This window comes from Haliaeetus albicilla, unplaced genomic scaffold, assembly GCF_947461875.1.
Source record: "Haliaeetus albicilla unplaced genomic scaffold, bHalAlb1.1 scaffold_112, whole genome shotgun sequence".
In the NCBI taxonomy this organism is placed as follows: Eukaryota; Metazoa; Chordata; class Aves; order Accipitriformes; family Accipitridae; genus Haliaeetus; species Haliaeetus albicilla.
The window spans coordinates 142,917-164,131 of NW_027212469.1; the positions used below are offsets into that span (position 1 = coordinate 142,917).

Consider the following 21,215-nt stretch of genomic DNA (forward strand, 5'->3'; position numbering starts at 1 on the left):
ACATTTTTGAAAGATGAATTAAATTCTGAAAGGGAGAAGAATAGAAAACTGCTCGGAAAATTAAATTTGTTGTAAAGAAGACCAGCCCACTTCCAGGTCAAGAGCAGGGAGTGAGAATTTTAGCCCAATCTCAGGGAGAACGAGGGGACAGCATCCCATTATACAAGCTCCCTTGAGACGGGCAATAGGGCTGGAGGGACAGCCAGTATTTGTACATGTCCCGTTCACGACCTCAGATCTATTCAACTGGAAGCAATCAGTGGGGTCCTATCGAGAAAATGCGGACACAATGCCCACAGAAAGAAAAATTATTTGCTGAATCCTCAAGGAAAAGGGGGCCAGAATCAAATACTAACCTAATTATGCTAGGGACATCTGATACTGAGTAAAGGGGACTGGGGAGAATATTGAGATTTCCCCAGCCGATCCCCTGGTTCCCATAAAGCTGGGGAACAAAGTTACAAATTTCCTGATAGTTTTCATTAAAAAAATTTCATTCCATAAAACAGGGTTGCTGTTTTAGGGTGATTTCGCAGATTCCCGAGAAGGTGAACACACACACTGACTAGAAGGGGAAAAGCAAGCATTTAGTAACTACAGACATGCATTATGCTAAGGGTATCTTGTAAAGCAAATTAACGTACCGACCCGAGGACTGTGAGGAAGATGGACCATCCGTACATTCTTGTGCTGTCTTGCACCACGAGCTCAGCCCAGCAATCGGTAGGTGCCGGCTTTACGTGGGCGTCCCCACGGAAGCAATGGTGGCCTCGCCGTACACCAGCCCCATGCTCTCCAGAAAAATCCCGGTATTTACACATTTGCAGAGGAATGGGTTTCGGCACACGTGGCCAGCGGGTGCCAAAACACGCCTCAGTTGCAACATAGGGAGCCTATGACGCATGCGCTCGCTGGCTAGGCGCGCTGCGCGAGCCATAGCCACCCTGTCTATTGGTTCATGGGCTTTGTACACGTGGCATATTGTCATAATCCAGCAGTCACGCGCCGACCATGCTCACAGATGGACTGAACAAGTGTATTCCAGCAGACCACACCTACAGGATGAACCCCTGCCTGATGCAGAAGTAGAGCTCTTCACTGATGGCAGCAGCTCTATGCTGGAAGGAAAACGAAGAGCTGGATATGCAGTGGTAACAAATGCCCAACCACTAGAGACTAAGGCACTGCCTAGCAACACATCCGCTCAAAGGGCTGAATTAATAGCATTGATGCAAGCTCTAGAACTAAGTCATGGAAAAAGACTAAATATATATACACACACAGATTCTGAATATGCATTTGGGGTGGTGCATGCAATCTGGGGGCAATTTGGAAGGAAAGAGGACTGTTAAACTCACAGGGAACTCCAGTAAAATATGGGACTGAAGTTACGAGACTGCTGCAAGCGGTTCTCTTACCAAAGGTTGCAATAATGCATTGCAAAGCCCACCAAAAAGGAAATAGTGAAATTATAAACGGAAATTGGAAGGCTGATTGTCTTGCTAAAAAGGCAGTTCTAAAGGAGCCAAAATTTGAAGAAGCTTTAATTCCAGGGCCTCGTTTAGAATTACCACCACCAAAACATACTGAGAAGGAAGATGAATTAGCAGAACAGATAGACTGCTCCAAAAATGGACAAGGTTGGTGGATAACACCGTTAACGCCATTATTGATTCCTGAAAGAATGATGGAAACTTTGATCAAGAGATTACATCAGGAGATGCATCCAGGAGAAGACGCATTGACAATAACTGCAAAAAGAAATTTTTTTTGGACCAAAGATACAAAGGGTAGCAGACATGGTAGTAAAAAAAGTGTACCATCTGCTGTGCTAATAATCCAAAAATTGGGAAAAAAGTTATAGGAGGAATTGTGAAACAAGGAATAATTCCTGGGGAATACTGGCAAATAGATTTTTCAGAGCTACCTAGGTATAACGAATATAAATATTTATTGACATTGGTAGATATCTTTTCTGGCTGGCCAGAGGCTTTCCCTTGCCATACCAACAAAGAGCTAGAGAGGTAATTAGAATCCTATTGAAGGAAATAATACCCCGATTTGGTATTCCAGAAGGAATCTCCTCTAATAATGGGCCTCATCTTCTTGCAGAAGTCATGCAAGAGATTTCTAAATTTTTACAGATTAAGTGGGAATTACACACCCCTCGGAGGCCACAATCAAGTGGGAAGCTAGAAAGAATGAATCAAACTCTTAAAAGGCAACTTGCTAAACTGTGTCAAGAAAACACACCTTAAATGGGTAGAAATTTTACCTATGGCTCTTTTACGAATTCGAGTAACTCCTAGGGTCAAAGGGAAAGTAAGTCCTTTTAAGGTTGTTTATGGGAAAGCATATCCCATGAGTCTTTCTAACATCACAGGAGACCAAATGCATATAAAAGGGCAGGCTGATGTTAAAGAGTATTTGATTTCTCTTTCGCATACTTTATCTTCACTACACAGGTATCTAAATCAGAAGGCCTCTCTCCTGTTGGATAAAGGTGGAAAGGACCTCACATCATGTTATTGAAAACCTGTACTGCAGCCAGAGTAGAAGGAATGGACTCCTGGATTCATTACACGTGAGTGAAAAGAGCACCAGAACCAGATCAGGGAAAGTGGACAGCCACAGACTGGGAAACTCAAATTTCAGCTAATATCTGAGACCATTGAACTTTGAGAGAATGAAGAACCTGAATATTATAATATCCCATTTGGTACTAGCAGTAGGTCAAGAGAATTTGGTTTTACAGCTTATCCAGTCCTTTGGGCAAATCCAGAATGTTAGTGTAACCGCTTCTCTCCCTCCATCTGAGCTGGCAGACAATCCTTTAAATTGGGGAATATTACCTTTCTAAGAAAGAAGAAGAACAACAATGGAAATAGGGTGGTTAAATAAAATATTACATGGAACAGGATCCTCCCTTACTGGATGGCTGGCAAATCTAATTTAAACTTCGACCACTGTTGTCATTATTACAATCATACTTTGTGTTGTTTTAAGTTCTATCAAGAGACTGGTTTTACAGGCCATGGCTAGAGCATATGTAACGATAAAATGAAGTAGTGAGACTTATGAGACTCATATGAAGAGATCTCATAGTCTCAAAGGGGGGTGTATTGGCTTTGTGTGGCAAGGTTTTGGTAGCGGGGAGGGGTTACAGGGGTGGCTTCTGTGAGAAGCTGCTGGAAGCTTCCCCTGTGTCCGACAGAGGCAATATCCCAGAGCCTTTTGGCCTTTTCATAGCTATCTTTTCTTAGGATCTTAGGTCCGTAAAGCAGAGGCCAAAAGATTCTGGGAGATGCCTGGGAGGATTCTCGGGTGGATCCCGGAGGAAAGAGCTTCCTCCAAAGGAGAAAAATCATCCGGGGTAGCCTCATTAGACAAGTCTGGGGCTGCTACCTGGGATCTCAGGTCCTTATAAGAAAAGGCCAAAAGACTCTAGGAGACGCCTGGAAGGAGTCACAGGGGGATCCCGGAGGGCAGAGCTTCCTCCAAAAAAGAAAAAAACCTCAAAGGTAGCTTCCTTGGAGGAGTCTGGGGCTTCTACCTAAGACCTTAGGTAGGTAAAGCAGAGGACAGAAGACTCTAGGAGATGCCTGGGAGGAGTCTCAGGTGGCTGTCGGAGTTGAGAGATTTCTCTACAGGAGAAAAAAAAATGTCTTGAGCTACTTACTTGGAGGAGTCTGGGGCAGGTAGCTGGGATCTCCGGTCCCGAACGCAGAGGTCAAAACATTCTGGGAGACGCCTGGGAGGAGTCTTGGGTCAATCCTGGAGGAGAGAGCTTCCTGCAAAAGAGAAGAATCATCTTGGGTAGCTTCCTTGGAAGAGTCTGGGGCTGCTACCTGAGATCTTAGGTACGTAAAGCAGAGGCCAAAAGACTCTAGGAGATGCCTGGGAGGAGTCTCAGGTGGCTGTCAGAGTTGAGAGATTTCTCTACAGGAGAAAAAAAATGTCTTGAGCTACTTACTTGGAGAAGTCTGGGGCAGGTAGCTGGGATCTCCGGTCCCGAACACAGAGGTCAAAACATTCTGGGAGACGCCTGGGAGGAGTCTTGGGTCAATCCTGGAGGAGAGAGCTTCCTGCAAAAGAGAAGAATCATCTTGGGTAGCTTCCCTGGAAGAGTCTGGGGCTGCTACCTGAGATCTTAGGTACGTAAAGCAGAGGCCAAAAGACTCTAGGAGATGCCTGGGAGGAGTCTCAGGTGGCTGTCAGAGTTGAGAGATTTCTCTACAGGAGAAAAAAAATGTCTTGAGCTACTTACTTGGAGGAGTCTGGGGCAGGCAGCTGGGATCTCTGGTCCCGAACGCAGAGGTCAAAACACTCTGGGAGATGCCTGGGAGGAGTCTTGGGTCGATCCCAGAGGAGAGAGCTTCCTGCAAAGGAGAAAAATCATCTTGGGTAGCTTCCTTGGAAGAGTCTGGGGCTGCTACCTGAGGTGTTAGGTAGTTAAAGCAGAGGCTAAAAGACTCTGGGAGATGCCTGGGAGGAGTCTCGGGTGCATCCCGAAGAGGAGAGCTTCCTCCAAAGGAGCAAAATCATCTTGGGTAGCGGCCTTGACGAAATCTGGGGCTGGGCATCCCCTGGGAGGCGTGACCAGCCTGCGGGACCAGGAGGCAGGTCTTGCTCACGTGCTCAGGGAATAGCCGATCGCCAGCTCTGGGGTCAGGAAGGAATTTTCCCCCGGCGCAGATTGGCACTGGGCCCCGGGGGTTTTTTGCCTTCCTCTGCAGCACTGAGCAGGACCACTTGCCAGGGCTCCTCCGGTCCATTTTGGCTAGGTTACTGCCTGCTGCTCGTGCACCACGAAGATGGCCTCTCGTGCCCTGCAGCTAGGGGGAGGAAGGCTTTTTTTCCCCCACGGTGGGCTAGCAAGTGTCCCCGGGGGTTTTTTGCCTTCCTCTGCAGCACTGAGCACGGCCCCTCGCCAGGGCTCCTTTGGGCCGTTGTGGCTAGGTGCCCGCTGCTCGTGCTCCACGAAGGTGGCCCTCGTGCCCCGCATCCGGGGGGAGGAAGCTTTCGGACTCCCAGGCCGGGCTCCAAGGGATGCTCCCGGGGGTTGCTTCTTGTCCTCTGTAGCACTGAGCACAGCCCCTTGTCAGGGCTCCTCTGGGCCCTTTCGCCTAGCTCCCTGCCTGCTGCTCTTGCACCTCCAAGGCACCGCTCGTGCCCTGCCTCTCTCGGGCTCTCTTGCCCAGTGCAAGTCTGGAGCGGGAGCGAGCTCTGCTCTTCCCTTAGCTCCATTTCCCCAGGGCTTATGGCTTGGGCAAAACAGCCTGTGCTTGCAAGGGCTCCAGGCTTGCTGCCCCATCACGAGCTGCCACTTTTCACCTCTCCCTGCACGCAAATCAAGCGCAGGGCCGGCACGAGAGCGCCTTTTGTGCATCGTTGGCCAAGAAGCACAGCGGCGGAGCAAGTTGCCGAACGCAAAAATACGCTTTTCACCTCTACCTGTCATACTTTGGAAAATACCCCACGGTACCACACACCTCCTCCTCCTCCTCCTTCTTCTTCTTTTGTGTGTGGTCGGTCCTGATCCTCATTCTGCACGTTCTCACTCTTCAGGAAACAGGGACTGCTTGGCCTGTATTCCTCCTGCTACTTTCTGTAGCTCTGGGACTTGCCTTTGCCAGGATGCAAAGGATGTTTTCTCAAGCTCAACTGAAGAATGCATCAGCCTGCTCCTGGCTACACAGGCACATTGTGTTAAGGCTTGTGAGCATCAGCTCTGAAACAGACTCAGAAAAATAAAAATAATAGCCTGTTTCCACTTGCAACCTTTGTGTTATGTGTCCTTCAAAGTGGTTTTGGAGCTGAAACCCCCCTGGCGTTTCAGGCAAATAACAGTCTCGTTGGTATTTGACTTATGGTGAGCACAGGGAACAGAGCAGAGTAGAACAGAACAGAATAGAATGGAACAGTTCAGCTGGAAGAAACCTACAACCATCATCTAGTCCGATTACCTGACCGTTTCAGGGCTGACCAAAAGTTCAAGCATGGTATTAAGGGCATTGTCCAAATGCCTCTTCAACACTGACAGGCACGGGGCATCCACCACCTCTCCAGGAAGCCTGTTTCAGGGTGTGACCACCCTCTTGGCAAAGAAATGTCTCCTCATGTCAAGTCCGAACCTCCCCTGACAGCGTGGTAGCAAGTGTCCCTTGGTGCCTTGGTAAGGAACGGTGAGGAAACCGTGCATGCTCTCTACATCTCTGCAGAGTTCCTGCAGAGGGAACCAAACCCCTGTCTTTCACCTCTGGCATCACCACAACCAAAGGAATGTCTGTGGCCTACATGCCCTTATTTACATAGTCTGAAGGTACAGATCCATTTTGGCACCAACGCACAAAATGGCAAGGAGACTACCTCTCTTAATCTCTCAGTACTCAAAATACTAAATCCTAGAGGAAAAGGAGACTTGCCAGGGTTTGAGGTAAGATCCGAACATCTTCCCACAAACCGAGGTAGGCAAAGAACTCTCAGAAAGGTTCAAGTCACAGGTGAGCTGTGGAAGTTTCACCCATGGCTGAAGCGCCTTTGGTATCCCATACAAACACGGCCAACGCGCGTGTTTAATAGAAAGGCTGCGCAGCTGGGTTTCAGTGGGACAAGGGGATGTGACGGCAATAGCAGCAATGGGCTATTTTGACAGTTTGGAAGAGCTGTCTGTCCTTTGCCTGGCTGGGCTTTGGTCACGGATCCAAATGGTCCACGTCTGAATACGACCAACCTTTCCTTCCACCACACTGGGGTCACCTCTGCGCACTTGTTTCTCAAAGCCTGGCTTACTTCCGTGGCGGGCTCTTGGCACCCACCATCCCAACCTATGGCTCTGGTTACACTTTGGCTTGCCTCCAGGCTGCCGCTGCCGAAATCACCCCCCTTACGCCCCACGAAAAGGGGTTGTGTCCAGCCACATCAAGTCCCTGCTCCTCCTGGCTGCGGGGCTGCATAGGCTTTAGCTCTGGCGCAGAGAGGGGACGGCTAATAGGGGCGGTCTCTGCGCTGCACGCTTGGTTCCTGCCATGGCCCGAGAGAAGAGGAACAGCACCAGGCTTCTCCTTGTGAGCCGAGTGGCAGAGCAGGCGCCAGGGACACCCAGCAGCTGGGCCCAGGGCATGGCCGCCAAGGGCAGGGAGAGACCCCCGGGCCTCCCGGGCACAGCCACAGCCCGTGGAATGATTGCTGGATGGAGGTGACCTGTCGGTATGACACACGCCCCTGGACCCCCCCCCTCCCCCAAGGGAAGGTGAACCTCCAGGGAGGAACGCAGTGCACACGTAAAGAATCGGTTCCGTGGTAGCTCCCTAAGCAACGTGACCTGCAACTTTAGACGTCAGCAACACCAGGGGAGCTTGGTACGCTGACTCTGAAAAGGAACACGGAGGGTGGAGCGGAGCCGAGACCCCGTGGCCAGGCTCTGTGATCGCAGGGATAGGGAACCGGAACGATCGGAACGAGAACGCTTGCTCCCTGCATTGAATCCACTGAAGCAAGGAGGTAACACAATGGGGGTTCTGTTGAGCTAATGCCCTACACTTCTGGTTTCTATCACACGTGCCCAGTTCTGGGGTACTCACACGCAACAGCAGGTCCTTTGGGTGAACTTTGCTCATTACAACACCAAAACACACCTCCACCCCCAAAGTTACCCACCTCCAAGGTGCGACCACCCCCCCACTGAGCACGCGCTCTGAATTTTCTCTAGCATACACCTTTAAAAGCAAAGTGAGAGAACTTTATACCAATCAAAGGAAAGGTATGTATGACTAGAGTCACTCAAGCTCCACCGAAAAACTCAGAAAACATAAAAGGGCTTAAGAGAGGAGAAATGTCAGGGAAGACACCATCACAGACAAGTCGGGAGGACATCACTGACTTTTGGGATCGCTCAACGGGCTGAGCCTCTCTCCCCCCCCGCCATAGGGTTGCCTACTGTGTGAGATTCGAACACTCGGCTGTACTGAGTGCTTCCCTGGGAAACTTAGAATTCTTTAGAGCTCTTTTCTTTCATCACTTAACGCGCTTGTAGGCAATGGTATTGTCACCTGCACGTGCTTTGCAGACAGTCTATTTATCACGGGCAATCCAAAAGCACCTGTACCGTTGCGTTAATAAACTGCGCTGCTCATTCATCTAGTCGTGATGAAAAACAAAAGAAAAGAGAAAGCCCCAAACCCAAATGTAAAGGAGCCTCAGCGCCGGAGGACGAGCTCTCCTCTCTCAAAGCAGCCTGGGGGAACCACGGGCAGAAGAGGTGAACCCAGCCCTGGGCTTGGGGTTTGAGGACCCCTCACCGCTTCCCCAGCCACCCTCCCTGGGTGGAGAACTGCTGCAGCACGTTGAAGGCAGACAGCAGGGCCCAGCTCTGCACCACCAGCGCTTTGCCGGGACACAGGCAGCCTGAGCAGAGCCTGGTCCTCCCCGAGCACCTCACCGCAGACAGCCAGAGCACACCCAGACACCCAGGCATCCTCCACGTGGAGACCACTTCCCACCCCAGCTGGCCAACGCAACGGGCTGCCTACCTTCTTCAAGGATGTCAGCAGTTTGATGCTGACGAAGCCCATCTTGTTCTTCTGGACATGTTTCAGGAGGAAAGCATCCTTGGCCAGGTTCTCGTCAGAGAGGTGGAATTCCACCTGGGACGCAACCCTCCTGACCAGCTGCCGGTCACGGACAGAGTAGCTGCAGTCCAAGAGATCAGCCCCCAGAACATCGCTCGCATCGCAGAAGCTCCCGGCAAAGCAGCAGGGACACGGGTGTGACTTGGTGGCCTTTGGGATGTGCAGCACTGCCCGGTCCCAGCCACAGCGGTGCAGATGGCAGAGTGTTGAGGAGCGGGGTGGCTCAGCTGCGCTCTGAAATGAAACGGAGTTTTATGGTTTTAGAAGCGCGCTTGCCTTCACGCCCCCAGCATCGGTCCCTGCCACAAGTTACGCAGCAGATGGCCTTGCGCAATCTTGCAGCCAGAGGTGCCTCACCAACAGAGCGCCATCTCTTTAATTAACAGGATACAGGCCAGGAGAGATCTTTGGCCTCCGGTTCACGGCAGTTGTCCTGACTCCCCCAGGCCACACACTGTTCACACAGCGGGAGCGAGAGGCCTGTGTCCTTGGTACCAGGGGGTCCTTGCTAGTGCCGAATCCTCCAAGCACGAGGAGGGGATGTACTAACCCCATCCCTGGGGTCCCGTAGAGCGCAAACAGCCCCAGCGCCCCGACACCGGACGTTGGGCAGAATCCAGTCCTTTTCTGGGAGCACGCGGCGGCGGGTACCGTCTCCTCCTGGGTGTCACGCACCCAGGGAAAGCGCCGCCCCCTCCGAGGGGGATCCAGAGCTGCTGCTTTTCCCATCAGGAGACTAAAAGACCTGACAGCACTACTGGAGCGAGGGCTGGGGGAAAGCGTGCCACCGAGCGACACCGCGTGACCTTCCTTCGCGCCCTCGAGGTCCTTTTTCCTATTTCTGCCTCGCTCCGGTCAACGCAGCAAACAGAAGCACGGGCAACAGTCGCAAACGCATTTGCCATCTGGCGCAAGGAGGCTGCGGCTGCAGCTTGGTCCCCGCTTGGCTCGGCTGAATCAACTTGTTCTTCTTCCCCCACCGGAAAAATACTGTTGAAAGCAAAGAGGATTTGCACCCGCAGACCCTGAGAGCCGCTTGTAGGCCCCGGGGGCACCCCAGCCTCACTTAACCCTTTCCCTCCCCAGGAGGAGCTGGGGAGGCTCTTGGGGGTGGGGTGGAACACAGGGAGCCCCCGCATTCCTTCCAGGGAGACGCCAAAGAGTCCTTGGCAGCCAACAGCCAGAAGGGACCATGGCGCGGCCACCAGTGCAGCTCCCACTGCCTGGGCCCTGGGGCCCCCCGGCGCCCCAGCTTTTCCAGACATTCGTGCTCCCCAAAACCTTCTACCCTCAAGGTAGGGACCGACCTCAACCCCAACCCCTGCAGCCCAGGGACGCTCTTGGGGGGCAAGAGCAGAGGTGACCGCCGGCCATCGCTCCTCTCTCTCTTAGGCTCAGCCAACCTGTGCCGCCTGCCCGCGCGGGAGCAGCCCTTCCCTGCAGCCCGGCCACCCCAGGCCCCCCAGGCACCACCAGCAGGTATGGCACCCCAGTCTGCTCTGGCACCTTCCCCATCCCCATCACACCCCTTCCCCCGGCACTTTTCACATGGGGGTTCAGCAAGCCCCGGTGAGCATCCTTGCCCTCGCCCGGGCGGCGCGTGCCCAGGAAAGCCCATCTGCAGAGAATTCCCCAAATATTTGGGGCCACCTCTCCCGTTTCACCTCCTAGATGCGAGTCTCCTCCCCGATTTGCAACCCCGTCCCACCGGCACAGCAGCTCACCCCGTGGGGATCGCCCCGGCCACAAGCTCCCCACGCCCCTGGCCCAGAGCTGGGGGATGTCGGCCATCGGGGCCGGCTCGGCGGGTGCCCCTGGAGAGTCTCCCCGCCCCAGCACGGCTCCCCCTCACCCACACAGGGCTGCAGAGGGCTCCATGTGGCTGCCTCTTCGACCCCCGCGTCTTCCGCATCCAGTGGACAACCACCCACCTGCCTCCGCCGGCCACCGCCACGCTCGGCCAAGGCGCCGCTTCTCTGCCGGGTGCTGCCCTGTGGGGTCCCGGGGGCTGCGGGGCCCCCCTGGCCTGGGCAGCCCCAGGGACCCCCCAGGGCCAACCACGATACCTCGCACCCTACAAAAATCAGAGGAGTGGGGTGGCCCCAGCCCCTCCGGTGCTGCTGACAGCCATCCCCGGCTACCAGCACATCGAGGGGCAGCTGGCGAAGATCAACATCTCCAGCACGGCCACCCCTGCGGGGGCACCCCCGGGCAGCGACATCCCCCCGGGGAGCGACGTCCCCCCCAGCCAAGCCCTTGGAGATGCCCTTGCTGTGGCTGAGAAAGTGGCTCTCCAAGAGGCCCTAATGCTCTTTGATTGCTCCCTGGGCGGGCTGGCGGTCAGCCAGCATGCTCCCAGCAGCAGCCCCATGCCTGGGGACGCTGGCGGCACCGGCGCAGCCACCCCCCACCGCGACTTCAGCTCGCTCTCGCTGCCTGAGGAGATGCTCACCCCTGACTACTGCATCCCCGAGCTCAGCGACGCCATGCTGAGCCTCAAAATAGTCAACGGCGGCGGGATGGAGCCCCAGGAGCCGTGGCAGGATGCGGGGATGGACCTGCCACCATCCCCACCTGCCACGGCAGGCAAGCGGAGGAAGAGGCAGGCGCAGAGCTCCTTGCCAATGCCACCCAGCAAGCGCAGGGCTCTTGCGGCCAACGTGGGGGTGTGAGGGGGGGGCGGGGATTAGACAGGGGTGAGAGGGATGGAGATGGGGGGAGTGGGGGGTGGGAGAGGAGGGGGGTACTTGTTGAAGGGGGGGCCGGGGAGGGGGGTAGGGAGGGGTTAGACCAGCTTGGATGGGACCTTTCCTCTTGTCTTTTCAATTAAAAGCTCCTTCTCCAGAACCGCTCCATGCCTGTGTGGGAGGGGGAGGGAGAGCAGGGGGCACCAAGAAACAGCACCCAAGAGGTGCAAAAGCCCCGCTGAGCCCCAGATCCGAGCCGGGGAAAGCCCCGAGGGGAACCGAGCCACCCCCAGGGCCGAGTCACCACCAGCAGGGCAGGCAACGGTGGGGCGGGATGCGGACGACTCCCCTCTCCCCTTCCCCAGGGGGAGCAGCCCTTTGGTGGGGAAGCCAGGACAGACAGCTCCCTGCAGGACTCACGGACACGGCCCCACGCAGAAAGCAGCACAGAGCCCCTGCAACAAGGACAGACCTCGGGGGCCGGGGGGGACACGGGCACACACGACAGCAAGGGCTGCAAGGCCTTCGTCTTGAACACCACCAGCGTCCCCTCCAGCGGGGACAGGGCTCGGTGCAAAGCCCTTCAAAGCCTCAAGACGATCATGGCCTTCCTCGGGTCCCACTGACCTCAGCCCCGGAGAGCCCAGCTTTGCCTCACTGACACACCAAAATAACCCCAAATCACCCCAAGAATGGCGAGGGAGGGAGCTGCAGGCCAGGCAGGGACCCTCCTCCACTTGTCTGGCTGCACCTTGGGCAGCTGCAAGACCATGAAGGGGGGAGAAAAAATCAGAAGGAAAAAATAAAAAAACCAAAACACTGCACCAGCCAGAAAGTGCCTGGAAACTTTATCAAATGGTACATTTCAGCTTGGGGGCTTGAAGATTTACACCCGTTTACCAGTAAAACTCTCCCTGCATGCTGCAATTTGGTGGGAGCAAGATTTGTGGGTATGTCTGCACCCAAAACGCAGCAGTATGTGGCACCCTTTAACTGGTGTTCTTCCCAAGCCCATTCACCTTTGCAGAAAAAGGGATTGTCATCCTGCACATGGCACAAAGCAGGACACACGCAGCCCATGGTGGCTGAGAGGGTTATAAGGGAATAAATGCATTGAGCTGGTAAATTCAGCCACCAGCACTTGAAATCAGACAGTGAGTCCCAACTCAAGAAGCGCTCGCTCTCCTCCCTGCCATCACACCTCACCATCCAGCTATTAAAGCCATGCCATTGTACCAGCTGTCCCAAGGGTGGCCCACAGCATCTGCCCAGCTTCAGCAGGCACCAAGGCCAACCCTTACGCTTCCCCTGCCTGACCCTGACTCAGCTCCAGCCCTTCTGGGGCAGCCCGTGCAACTTGCCATGAGCTGCTATTAACACTCATGGGCCCAGTGACAGTACTGGATTTACTCCAGTTTATGTCAGGATCAGTGAGCTCAGCCAGGACATTCGGATTCTTACCATCCTCCCACCAACCTTATTCATAAACAGGGGTTTGTTTGGTTTTTTTAGTATTTTAGGTAGATGTAATTACCGTGAAATGCAGCAAGAGGTCAGCAGGCTACATCATCACGCAGATGGTCCAGGAGATGAGCCGTGGTGAGCCGGGAGGACAGTCAGCCCCTGGAAACATTTTGAGACAACCAGAGGGTCGGGCTGCTCCAATACAGCTCTCTCACTCCTGGCTCTGGAGCCTTCATCTCACATTCCCCACATCCCTTCGGCCTTTCTAATCACAGGCTTTAAGGTCCCTACATACGTCAGTGAGCAAATATTGATTTGCCTGCACTGCCTACAGATCATAATCTAACTCCACGCACCTTAAAGAAGCTCAGCGCACACTCCACGTTCTTACAGCTGCTTTGATTGCAATTCAGTCTCTAGTACAGTACCCTTATTTATAATGCCAGGGCTTCAGCGTGGTGCCTCAGGCACTCTAAAATTATTACAGGGCCCTTTTGACTTTCAACTCCCTTCTATTCAATTCCATTTTTATTTGTCAGCAGAGACTCCCATTGACCAGCAGTGGAAGCCAACCGTGCACAGGCAGACGGCGCTACTGCATGTTAAGCCAATCCTATAGAAATTACTTGCACGCGGCTCAACACGACGGGTCATCTCAGTTTGAATGAGAAACGCCGGGTCTGGAAGAGCGGGTGGCAGAGTGCTCCTGGGTGCAGCTTCCTTGGAGAGATGAGACATCCAGGCTTGGAGCAGCACCGGGGGTGCTCAGCTGCAGCCCCTCGACAGTGCCATCCGTCCGGCTGATGCAGCCATTGTTTAAAAAAACGGCGAGGGAAAGCGACTTTAAGAATCAGAGCTCCGGTGAAATCAAACTTCAATTATTTACCAAATCTCACTTTTACAGTCACCTAGCAGCAAACCAGTTTCCACAGCTGGTACAAAATATTAAAACCATCAAAATATTTAGACATACCATACAGAATGTATGGAAATACGCTATCAATTCCCCCCTTTCTGTTTGAGGCTACTAATTCTTTTAGTAGTCTCACTTGAACATAGCTTGTGTCACAGTTGCGCACAGCATTCCTTATCTCCTTCCATTCATTTATGCTAACATTAACAGGCTGTATTTAAGAGAAATGCTACTAACTTAGACAAATCTTTAAGTTGACAGCTTACTTAGCTGTATTTAGGAATACATGAACTAAGCTACAACCATGCTGTTTTAGAAGAAGGTACCTTTCATATTCCTGGGTAAAAAAACATTATATACGAAGACATTCTATGTAAATTTTATTTAATGGCTATATCCTTTCAGCATTTTTTTTAATATAATGACACCATTTCTTCAGCTAGAGAAAACAGGGAATTGCAGAACTACAAGAAATGGATTCCTGAGGATGACAGGGAGGTAAGTATTTTGTTAGCGAGTTATTGATGGTTTTATTTGCTTTTTTCTTATTTAATCTAGTGATGACTTTCCCCTTTGCCTGTTCTCCACCAGGATTCACTCTAACAGCTGGTGACCAGGCAATCACACTCACTCAGTAAGTTATCAAATACCAGGGGTCTTCGTTTGCATAGCCATGTTAATCTGGTGTTCACAGCACATCCTTCGGTTCACTTTTAATAAATAAATCCCACAAAGAAAATAGCAGAGGGGAAGGAAGGTTGCTGTGCTGCTTTCCAAAGCAAGCAGTAGCTCAAGCAGCCTCAGAAGGGATGGTTCTGCCCCCTCTACTGAACAGAACAGCATCCTCCTCCTTGAGCACTACTGCTGCTTTCACGAATAGGCCCTCTGAAATAAGGTGCTCAGTGTAAGGGTGAAGAAATCAAGCCCCAAATCAGTTTACTGCTGGGCCAGTTCCTGGCTTTGCATTTCCCACGACAGTCAAAAGGAAAATGCATTCCTGCACTCTAGAGACAACAGTTTTGATTTTCAGGCAAACTTTTTTCTCCTGTACCACCAGACCCTGGAGCCTCATGCATGGTTAGACTTTTTCTAACCTTGACACATCACTGCTATTGCAAAAGCTCCAACAAATTCCTTTTGCTCTCTGTTCAAGGAAAGTTTCACCAATCTCCAGGAGAAGAAAACAGCAGCCCCAGTTTAAATCCAGCCTGCGCTTTCTCTGCGCAGACAGTATGAAAGAAAAAACAAGAGGTGAAATGTAAGCCCAAGTACCGCTGGTTTCCTAACCGACTAAAAGCACGAAGACCCCACCCTTGAAACAACACAGTAAATGACCCTGTGACAACAAGCACAATCCCACAGAGGTCACCATATGCAGAAACACATCCTTCTTTCCCCAGCACCTTTTCCCTTGGCCCCCTCCAAACGCTGCCCGTGCGGGCTCCAGCTGTCTCCTACCTCTGAAGCACCTTCTGCCACAGCAGCAATGTTCTTCTGCAGAGTTCGACACCTCTGTCACCCCAACCTTAATCACAGGATAAATAAAGGGCCTGACAAAGTCTACAATGGGTCCATCTTTCTCAGCCTTGTCCTCTTTTTTAAGCTGCGGGGCTCTTTTCTGAATGACATTTTTCTAAGTACAGCTGGTAGATGAGTGTTAGAAATCAGTGCCAGGAGCTGGGGCTGGAAGAGAAGACAGGATTTTTGAGCTGGAAGGCGCGGGGGCCTGGGAGGCGGCAGAAGAGGGGCTCTGCAGCAGGGCGAGGGGCTCTGCAGCGAGGGGCTGCCAAACAGGGCGAGGCGCAAAGACGCCTGCGATGACGACTCACTGGGCAAGTCTGTATTAGCGACTATAGTCTCCGTTATCACTCCCCTTCCACCTTCTGGAAGGAGCGGGGCGGGAAGATTCTCCCTGTGGGAAGCAGTCTGGGACAGGACGTGGGGGAGACGTGGGGTTTGCAGAAGGGCTCTGAGCGAGCAGCAGAGGCTGCCGAGGCAGTGGTGCATCAGGAGCTCGGGGCAACAGGCGCAAGGCCTTTCCCTCCGTGCTGTGCCCCCACACTTACATCTGGACACCTGTGGCCAGGGCTACACTTGGGGCTGGAGTACGCAGGCAGGAGCCCTGCTGCCACCTCACCCCCTGCTTACACACCTACCCCACGCACAGCACTGCTGCCTCCTTCTCCTTACCAAGGAAGCAACAGCCATAAGCTACCTCTCCAGCACGTGCAAGCAGGGCAGTACACTTTGAGACGCGTTGCCTCTAAAAACATCCCAGACAAAACAGATGCCACGAGCGACAGTGTAACTCTCTGCCTCCAAAGAAGCAGGGTACTGCTGAGACTGTCCACTGCACACAGAGAGAGCACTTTCCACCAGCTGTACCAACACACCCTCACCAGGTATTGCCTGTTGATTAATTACTTGCACTAGCAGATCTTCCCCACTGTCGACTTTCGGAATGTTGGGCCATTATGGGACTTGGATTCCTCCCACTATGAGGCAACAGCATCTTTTTAAAGAAATAAAAAGAGCACTGCTAAATGGGTACAACTACCTCTTATATTACTAGAGTTACCACAGAACGCATCGTTGGTAGAATTCCACTCAGTCTGGTCGACTTACTCTGCCGATGATTTTTTGAGCCCTTACATCTTACCAGTTTGCTGAAAAGGCAGGGGGTTTTTTGGACAAAAGCCCAAATAAAATACTTCGCAGTCCATGTAATTCTCAGCCTTCCTATGTTCCTATATGTCTCCTTCTCTAAAGCGGATAAATAAATCATGCATTTGGTTTTCAAGTAATGCTATCAAATGCCAGACAGACATCATCTAACCCAAGAACCCATTAACTGACCCAAGCTTTGCTCCCCACGAGACCAAATGTTTTAACAGACTCAAGATTTAAATGCATTTTATCAAAACTGTAACATAAATACCTATGTATATATCTCATCCCTTCTGCTCTGAACAGGACCAGGGAAAAACTGAAAAAACTTAATTCCAATAACTTACTTCAGAGCTGTCTTGTGGCTCAACAGGCTGATTCACAGGTCAAAGAAACTCACAATGAAATAGCAGCAGAGCTACTTTCATTCTCCATTTCCCAAGAAAGAGTATTGCAGTTATGTTTGCCAATATTCACTGTTTACACCAATTAACCAAACTTCCCTATTATTTATAACTTCTTGGGGTACGGTTTCATCGCTTTTACACATATGCCCCTCTGCCTCACGCTAGAACCATGGATCCTACTTGAGGTTGCTCACAGAGTACAGTACGATTTCACCTTAGTACACTTAGAAATATCTTTGTGAATGATATTTCACAGCATGCTCTTGCACGTCCCCTTCAGTTAGCAAAACATCATTGATACGCTCTACGTATCTGTATTCCTAAAGTTGTCCTCTTTATGTAAAACTGATTTTAAGTCAAGCTGTTATGCAGCTGTTCCATAATTAAATTGCATACCATAAAAGCTGATGTAGAAAGTATTACCACGTTGCAGAACGTAAATATTCATAGATTAAGCTTGTTCTCCTTAGCTTGAGAAACTAGGCAAGTTAGAGATCAGGACTTCTAAAATTAATCAAAACCTTGGCAGATGTATTAACAAAAATAAAGCTCAGTGTTTTAAAGAAAATAAAGAGTCTGCTTTAGTTCAAGCTCTGCTAAAATTACCTGATGGATAGGTGCCTAACGTGCATCCTGTGCCAGACACTCTGTATGCACAGAGACCTTTCTTATACACTTTCTTAACTACCTGCATTGCTTATCAATATTCACTCGTTCATACAGGCATACTCATTTAAAGCAACTTATCTTACTAGGGCTATTTTCATCACAGCTTGCTTTGAATGCCGTCTCATTGGCAACATCAACTGGTCAACCCTTAGGTATACATAGGATTCCCACAGGTACCCGCACATACAGAATCTGGCATTCCTGAGACAATGCCTGTGCAAAGGCTAACGAGGTGGGTAAAACAGTCTCATTTGGTGCATCCAGGATGGGTGCTGCATCCTCTATCCACAGCGTAGACAAACACAGGACTAAGATGCACGCGATACAGTGAATTTACTGGGTGAGAAGGGAGAAAGCGGAAGAGGATTTGCCTTCTGAAACTGGACAGTACTCTTCTCAAGAGCAAGAACTGCTGCTTTTATTAACTGTTTTCAAAAATCTGCAGCTAAGAGGACTCCTTTGAGCTGAGTACTTAACAGTCCTTCTCCACTTGGACATACTTGACAAATACAAGTGTCTTGCCCCTTAGGGTGTGTTTTGGCTTGATGGGGGATTTGTTTGTTTCTCCAGAAGAAATTACCAGGGAGTAGTAAATGTCAGCAGCTCTTCAAGTATGCTTGTGTGTTTCTGCATGGTTTGTAGCCCTGCCTCCAAAGGAAAAACACATGCACACAGTTTAGCATTGAAAATACTTCACACTGTACTGATGGCTTTTTTTTCTTCTGAATCTCAGTTCGTAATTGTTGGAAGCAAGTTTTCTAGTCATAAAGTTAGCTGAGCTATTGGAAAAACCTGCTGTATATTATCTTTACACTGCTATCCACCAGCATGGAACTTACTGTCCTGTAACTACATACCTCAGATTATAAAATACGTATGCATGTGTTCATTTCAAATGATCAGTTATTTATGTCATAGCTGAAGAAACATATCTCAACGTGAGAAAACAAGGATACACCTACTCACTCAACTGCAAGTTGTAAGCTTCACTGCAACACACCTTATAGTTTTAGTTTCTTTCCAGAGGTGAAGATGACAACAGAAAGGCTAGAGTCCAATGCTGCTTTCGCCTACCCTGAATGTTATTTCAAGTTATTGCTCTGTGATTAATACAAAGCTTACACAGTGATACGGCTTGAAAGGCTGACCATCTTTCACGCACTCTGCAGAGTGTGAGGTTTTGTACATGAATCATAGAGAAATGGGAATCAGCCCAGGTAGATCAGTGATTTGTCTGTCACACGCACAACAAAGTGTTAAGAGGTTAATCTGCAATTTGTTTCATTTTTATCCTTACATCTCCACCACTGGTAAGCCAGTTGGGTGAGATCCTTCATTTCTGTAATTCCAACTGTTTTACACTCTACTCAATATTTCCATCTCTAAACATGGGCCCACTCAAAACAAACAACTGATTTCAGGTTTTAAAAACACTTTTTTAGTTTTAAAACATCTCTAAGTTTTACAGCAGTCCAGTTGTATGTGCAACTCCAAAACATCCCTCGCCTGTAAATCCACCAGTCTGATGCTCATTTACATCATAGGTCTTTCACAGAGCACAATGTTCCTGAGGTGGGTACAATGCAATATGTGCCAGTGTAGACTCTTTTCCATTACCAGGGAAGGTAAAAAGATGCTTTAATATCACTGAAAATTCAGGCTGGATGGAAAAAACACACAAGCAGAAAATGCTGATTTCAAAAATGCCAAGGCATATCCTTTCATTGCCCACGTGTAAAAAACCCATAGACCAGGTATGGCTATGGAGATCTCTTCCTCCACCCCACTACTGCCTAAAAGGACAACGGGCAGATTTTTCACACTGCTTGGGACCCACAAAGATCTATAATTTGCTATTATGTTTCTGCATGCAGCCTCTGCATCATGCGGGAGCAAAGAAATGCTCCTGCTGCCTTGCAGCCCTGCCACTCCACAACTCCCAGGACACCTCAGAGCTCTGCACATCCACATCGGTTCTCCTTGGGTGGACATTCCCAGAGGAATTATGCTGCTGTGAGCACACAAAGCCACGTAATCCAAGCCACTTGAAGGAGACACAAAACAATTGTACAATTTCTCCTTAATAAACAGTCCCTCTGGACACAGAAGTCACAGACTCTCTCTGCTTGGCAGCACGTGGGATAACTGCGCATCAGTCACATCCTACATTTTCTCCGTGTTGTTTCTTTCTTTTGCGGTACTTGCAGATATCCACTGGGGAATATGGTAATCCCAAAACACTGCTGCCTCCATGCTACACGGTTTCACCATTCATCAACATTAGCTGTGTTCATGCATGATGAAGTACTGGCTTATTTGTACACGAAGGAAAGACAAAGTAGGAAGTTTGTGTACTAACATTTTACCTGCCCTGGCTTTGACACACCACACCCTGCCCTCTTCTAGAACCACGGTAACGAAAAAAAGCTATGCAAAAATGACACGTACTCTCTGCTTCTAGTCTGCTTTCTTTTCCCCACCATCAAATCCCTTCTCAGAGATATGAGAAGACAAGCAATGTAGAGAGCACCTGGAAGGTTACCTTACTGCTGTTCCAGCAAATTATATGGCTGGCTGCCTCTGGAAAACGTTTGGGGAGCTGCATCAACATGCAAGGAACCTCAAAAGGAGGAGGGAATTTTTGACTGCTCTAATTGTCACTCTGTCCTGAAATTGAGACCTCCAGCACAGCAAAGACCTCTGACACCAAACAAAATCAGCAATGAACAACAACCAAGATGGTTTCCCACACAAACCTCAGTCCTGCCCCTGGCAAACTGCAGGTAATTTGCTTAGAGAAGAAATTTTCTTAAGCTGTCAACTGGGCAACAAAATTGCCATCAAGGAAAAAACAAATGCAACAGTATCTCCATGCAGATGCCAAAAAGAGAGCACTAGGTTGTCTCTAGGAGAAGAACCAAGAGAGACGCTACAGACTAGGTTCATTCAGTAAAATCAGATGACAGCATCTGACTTCTCCTTTATCAGTCTGATACACACCTACTTACTCCTAACTTACAGCGGACAGAGTAAATACGGTTTAAGAATTACTTGTTCTCAAATTTCACTTATATTCTTAAAAGTACAGGACTTCGGGCATAAATCTGCCACACAGACATGCCTGTTTCCCCTCTGTATTCAATCTAAAAGCAGCCTTTCTTGAAATGATCATAAATTACACACTCATATTTGGCAGCCTGTGTTGAAAACAGAAACCTACCTCTTTTATACCCCCCGCAACCTCATAAACTATTACATTCTCCTGGATCACCTTATTAGTACTCATCTATTAATAGCAGACTCCACAAACTCCTCACTCCTCAATTAATGTTGCTCAGCCAAACATCCCATGCTTGAAAGGGCTCAGGATGACTACGGAAACCTCTCTGTTGCAGGAACTAACAACCCGGAAAGATACCTTAACGAGGCCAAGAAGATCTCCTCAAGTTTATTAAAAAAAAAAATTGTGCTAACTCGTCCAAATGCTTGCATGAATTTGGACCAGTTTCTGTCAAACTTCCCCTTGTTCTTGTTTGCCTAGGAGTCACTCTTAGATTTTAACCCAGCCACCTTTGCACACAGGATTCGTTCAGAATTGTAAGTTTCCATTGAAATGCAGAAAAACCTTGAAAGCTAAAGTTATTTCCATCTTCCATACAGACCGGTACGCTTGTAGAAAAAGCTCCACTGTCCAGAAGGCTGCTGACCACAGCCTTCGTTTGCAGCTTCAACTACAGCCAATCCAGATCACTGAAGGTAGGACAAACACTCTGAATTG

At 50.1% G+C, this 21,215-nt stretch overlaps 1 protein-coding gene and 1 long non-coding RNA gene across 3 annotated transcripts in view; one reads left to right on the forward strand and one right to left on the reverse strand.

Annotated features, from left to right (window-relative positions):
• The first annotated feature begins 902 nt into the window (after positions 1–902).
• Positions 903–2,532, forward strand: LOC138684170 (uncharacterized). Its single transcript, XM_069777881.1, is given in 5 exon segments — positions 903–1,151; positions 1,511–1,640; positions 1,859–2,007; positions 2,010–2,248; positions 2,250–2,532. Coding segments are annotated over 5 exon segments (1,050 nt in total).
• Positions 2,533–3,325: 793 nt separating this feature from the next.
• The window catches only part of LOC138684166 (uncharacterized), a 50,154-nt gene continuing 32,264 nt past the window's right edge, over positions 3,326–21,215 (reverse strand). Inside the window, exons 3-4 of one of the 2 annotated variants that reach the window (XR_011323554.1) lie at positions 3,974–4,085; positions 3,326–3,791 (exon numbers count right to left, since the gene is read on the reverse strand). This is a non-coding gene — a long non-coding RNA (uncharacterized lncRNA). The remainder of the gene's footprint in view (positions 3,792–3,973; positions 4,086–21,215) is intronic. The other variant, XR_011323553.1, reaches the window with a different exon arrangement.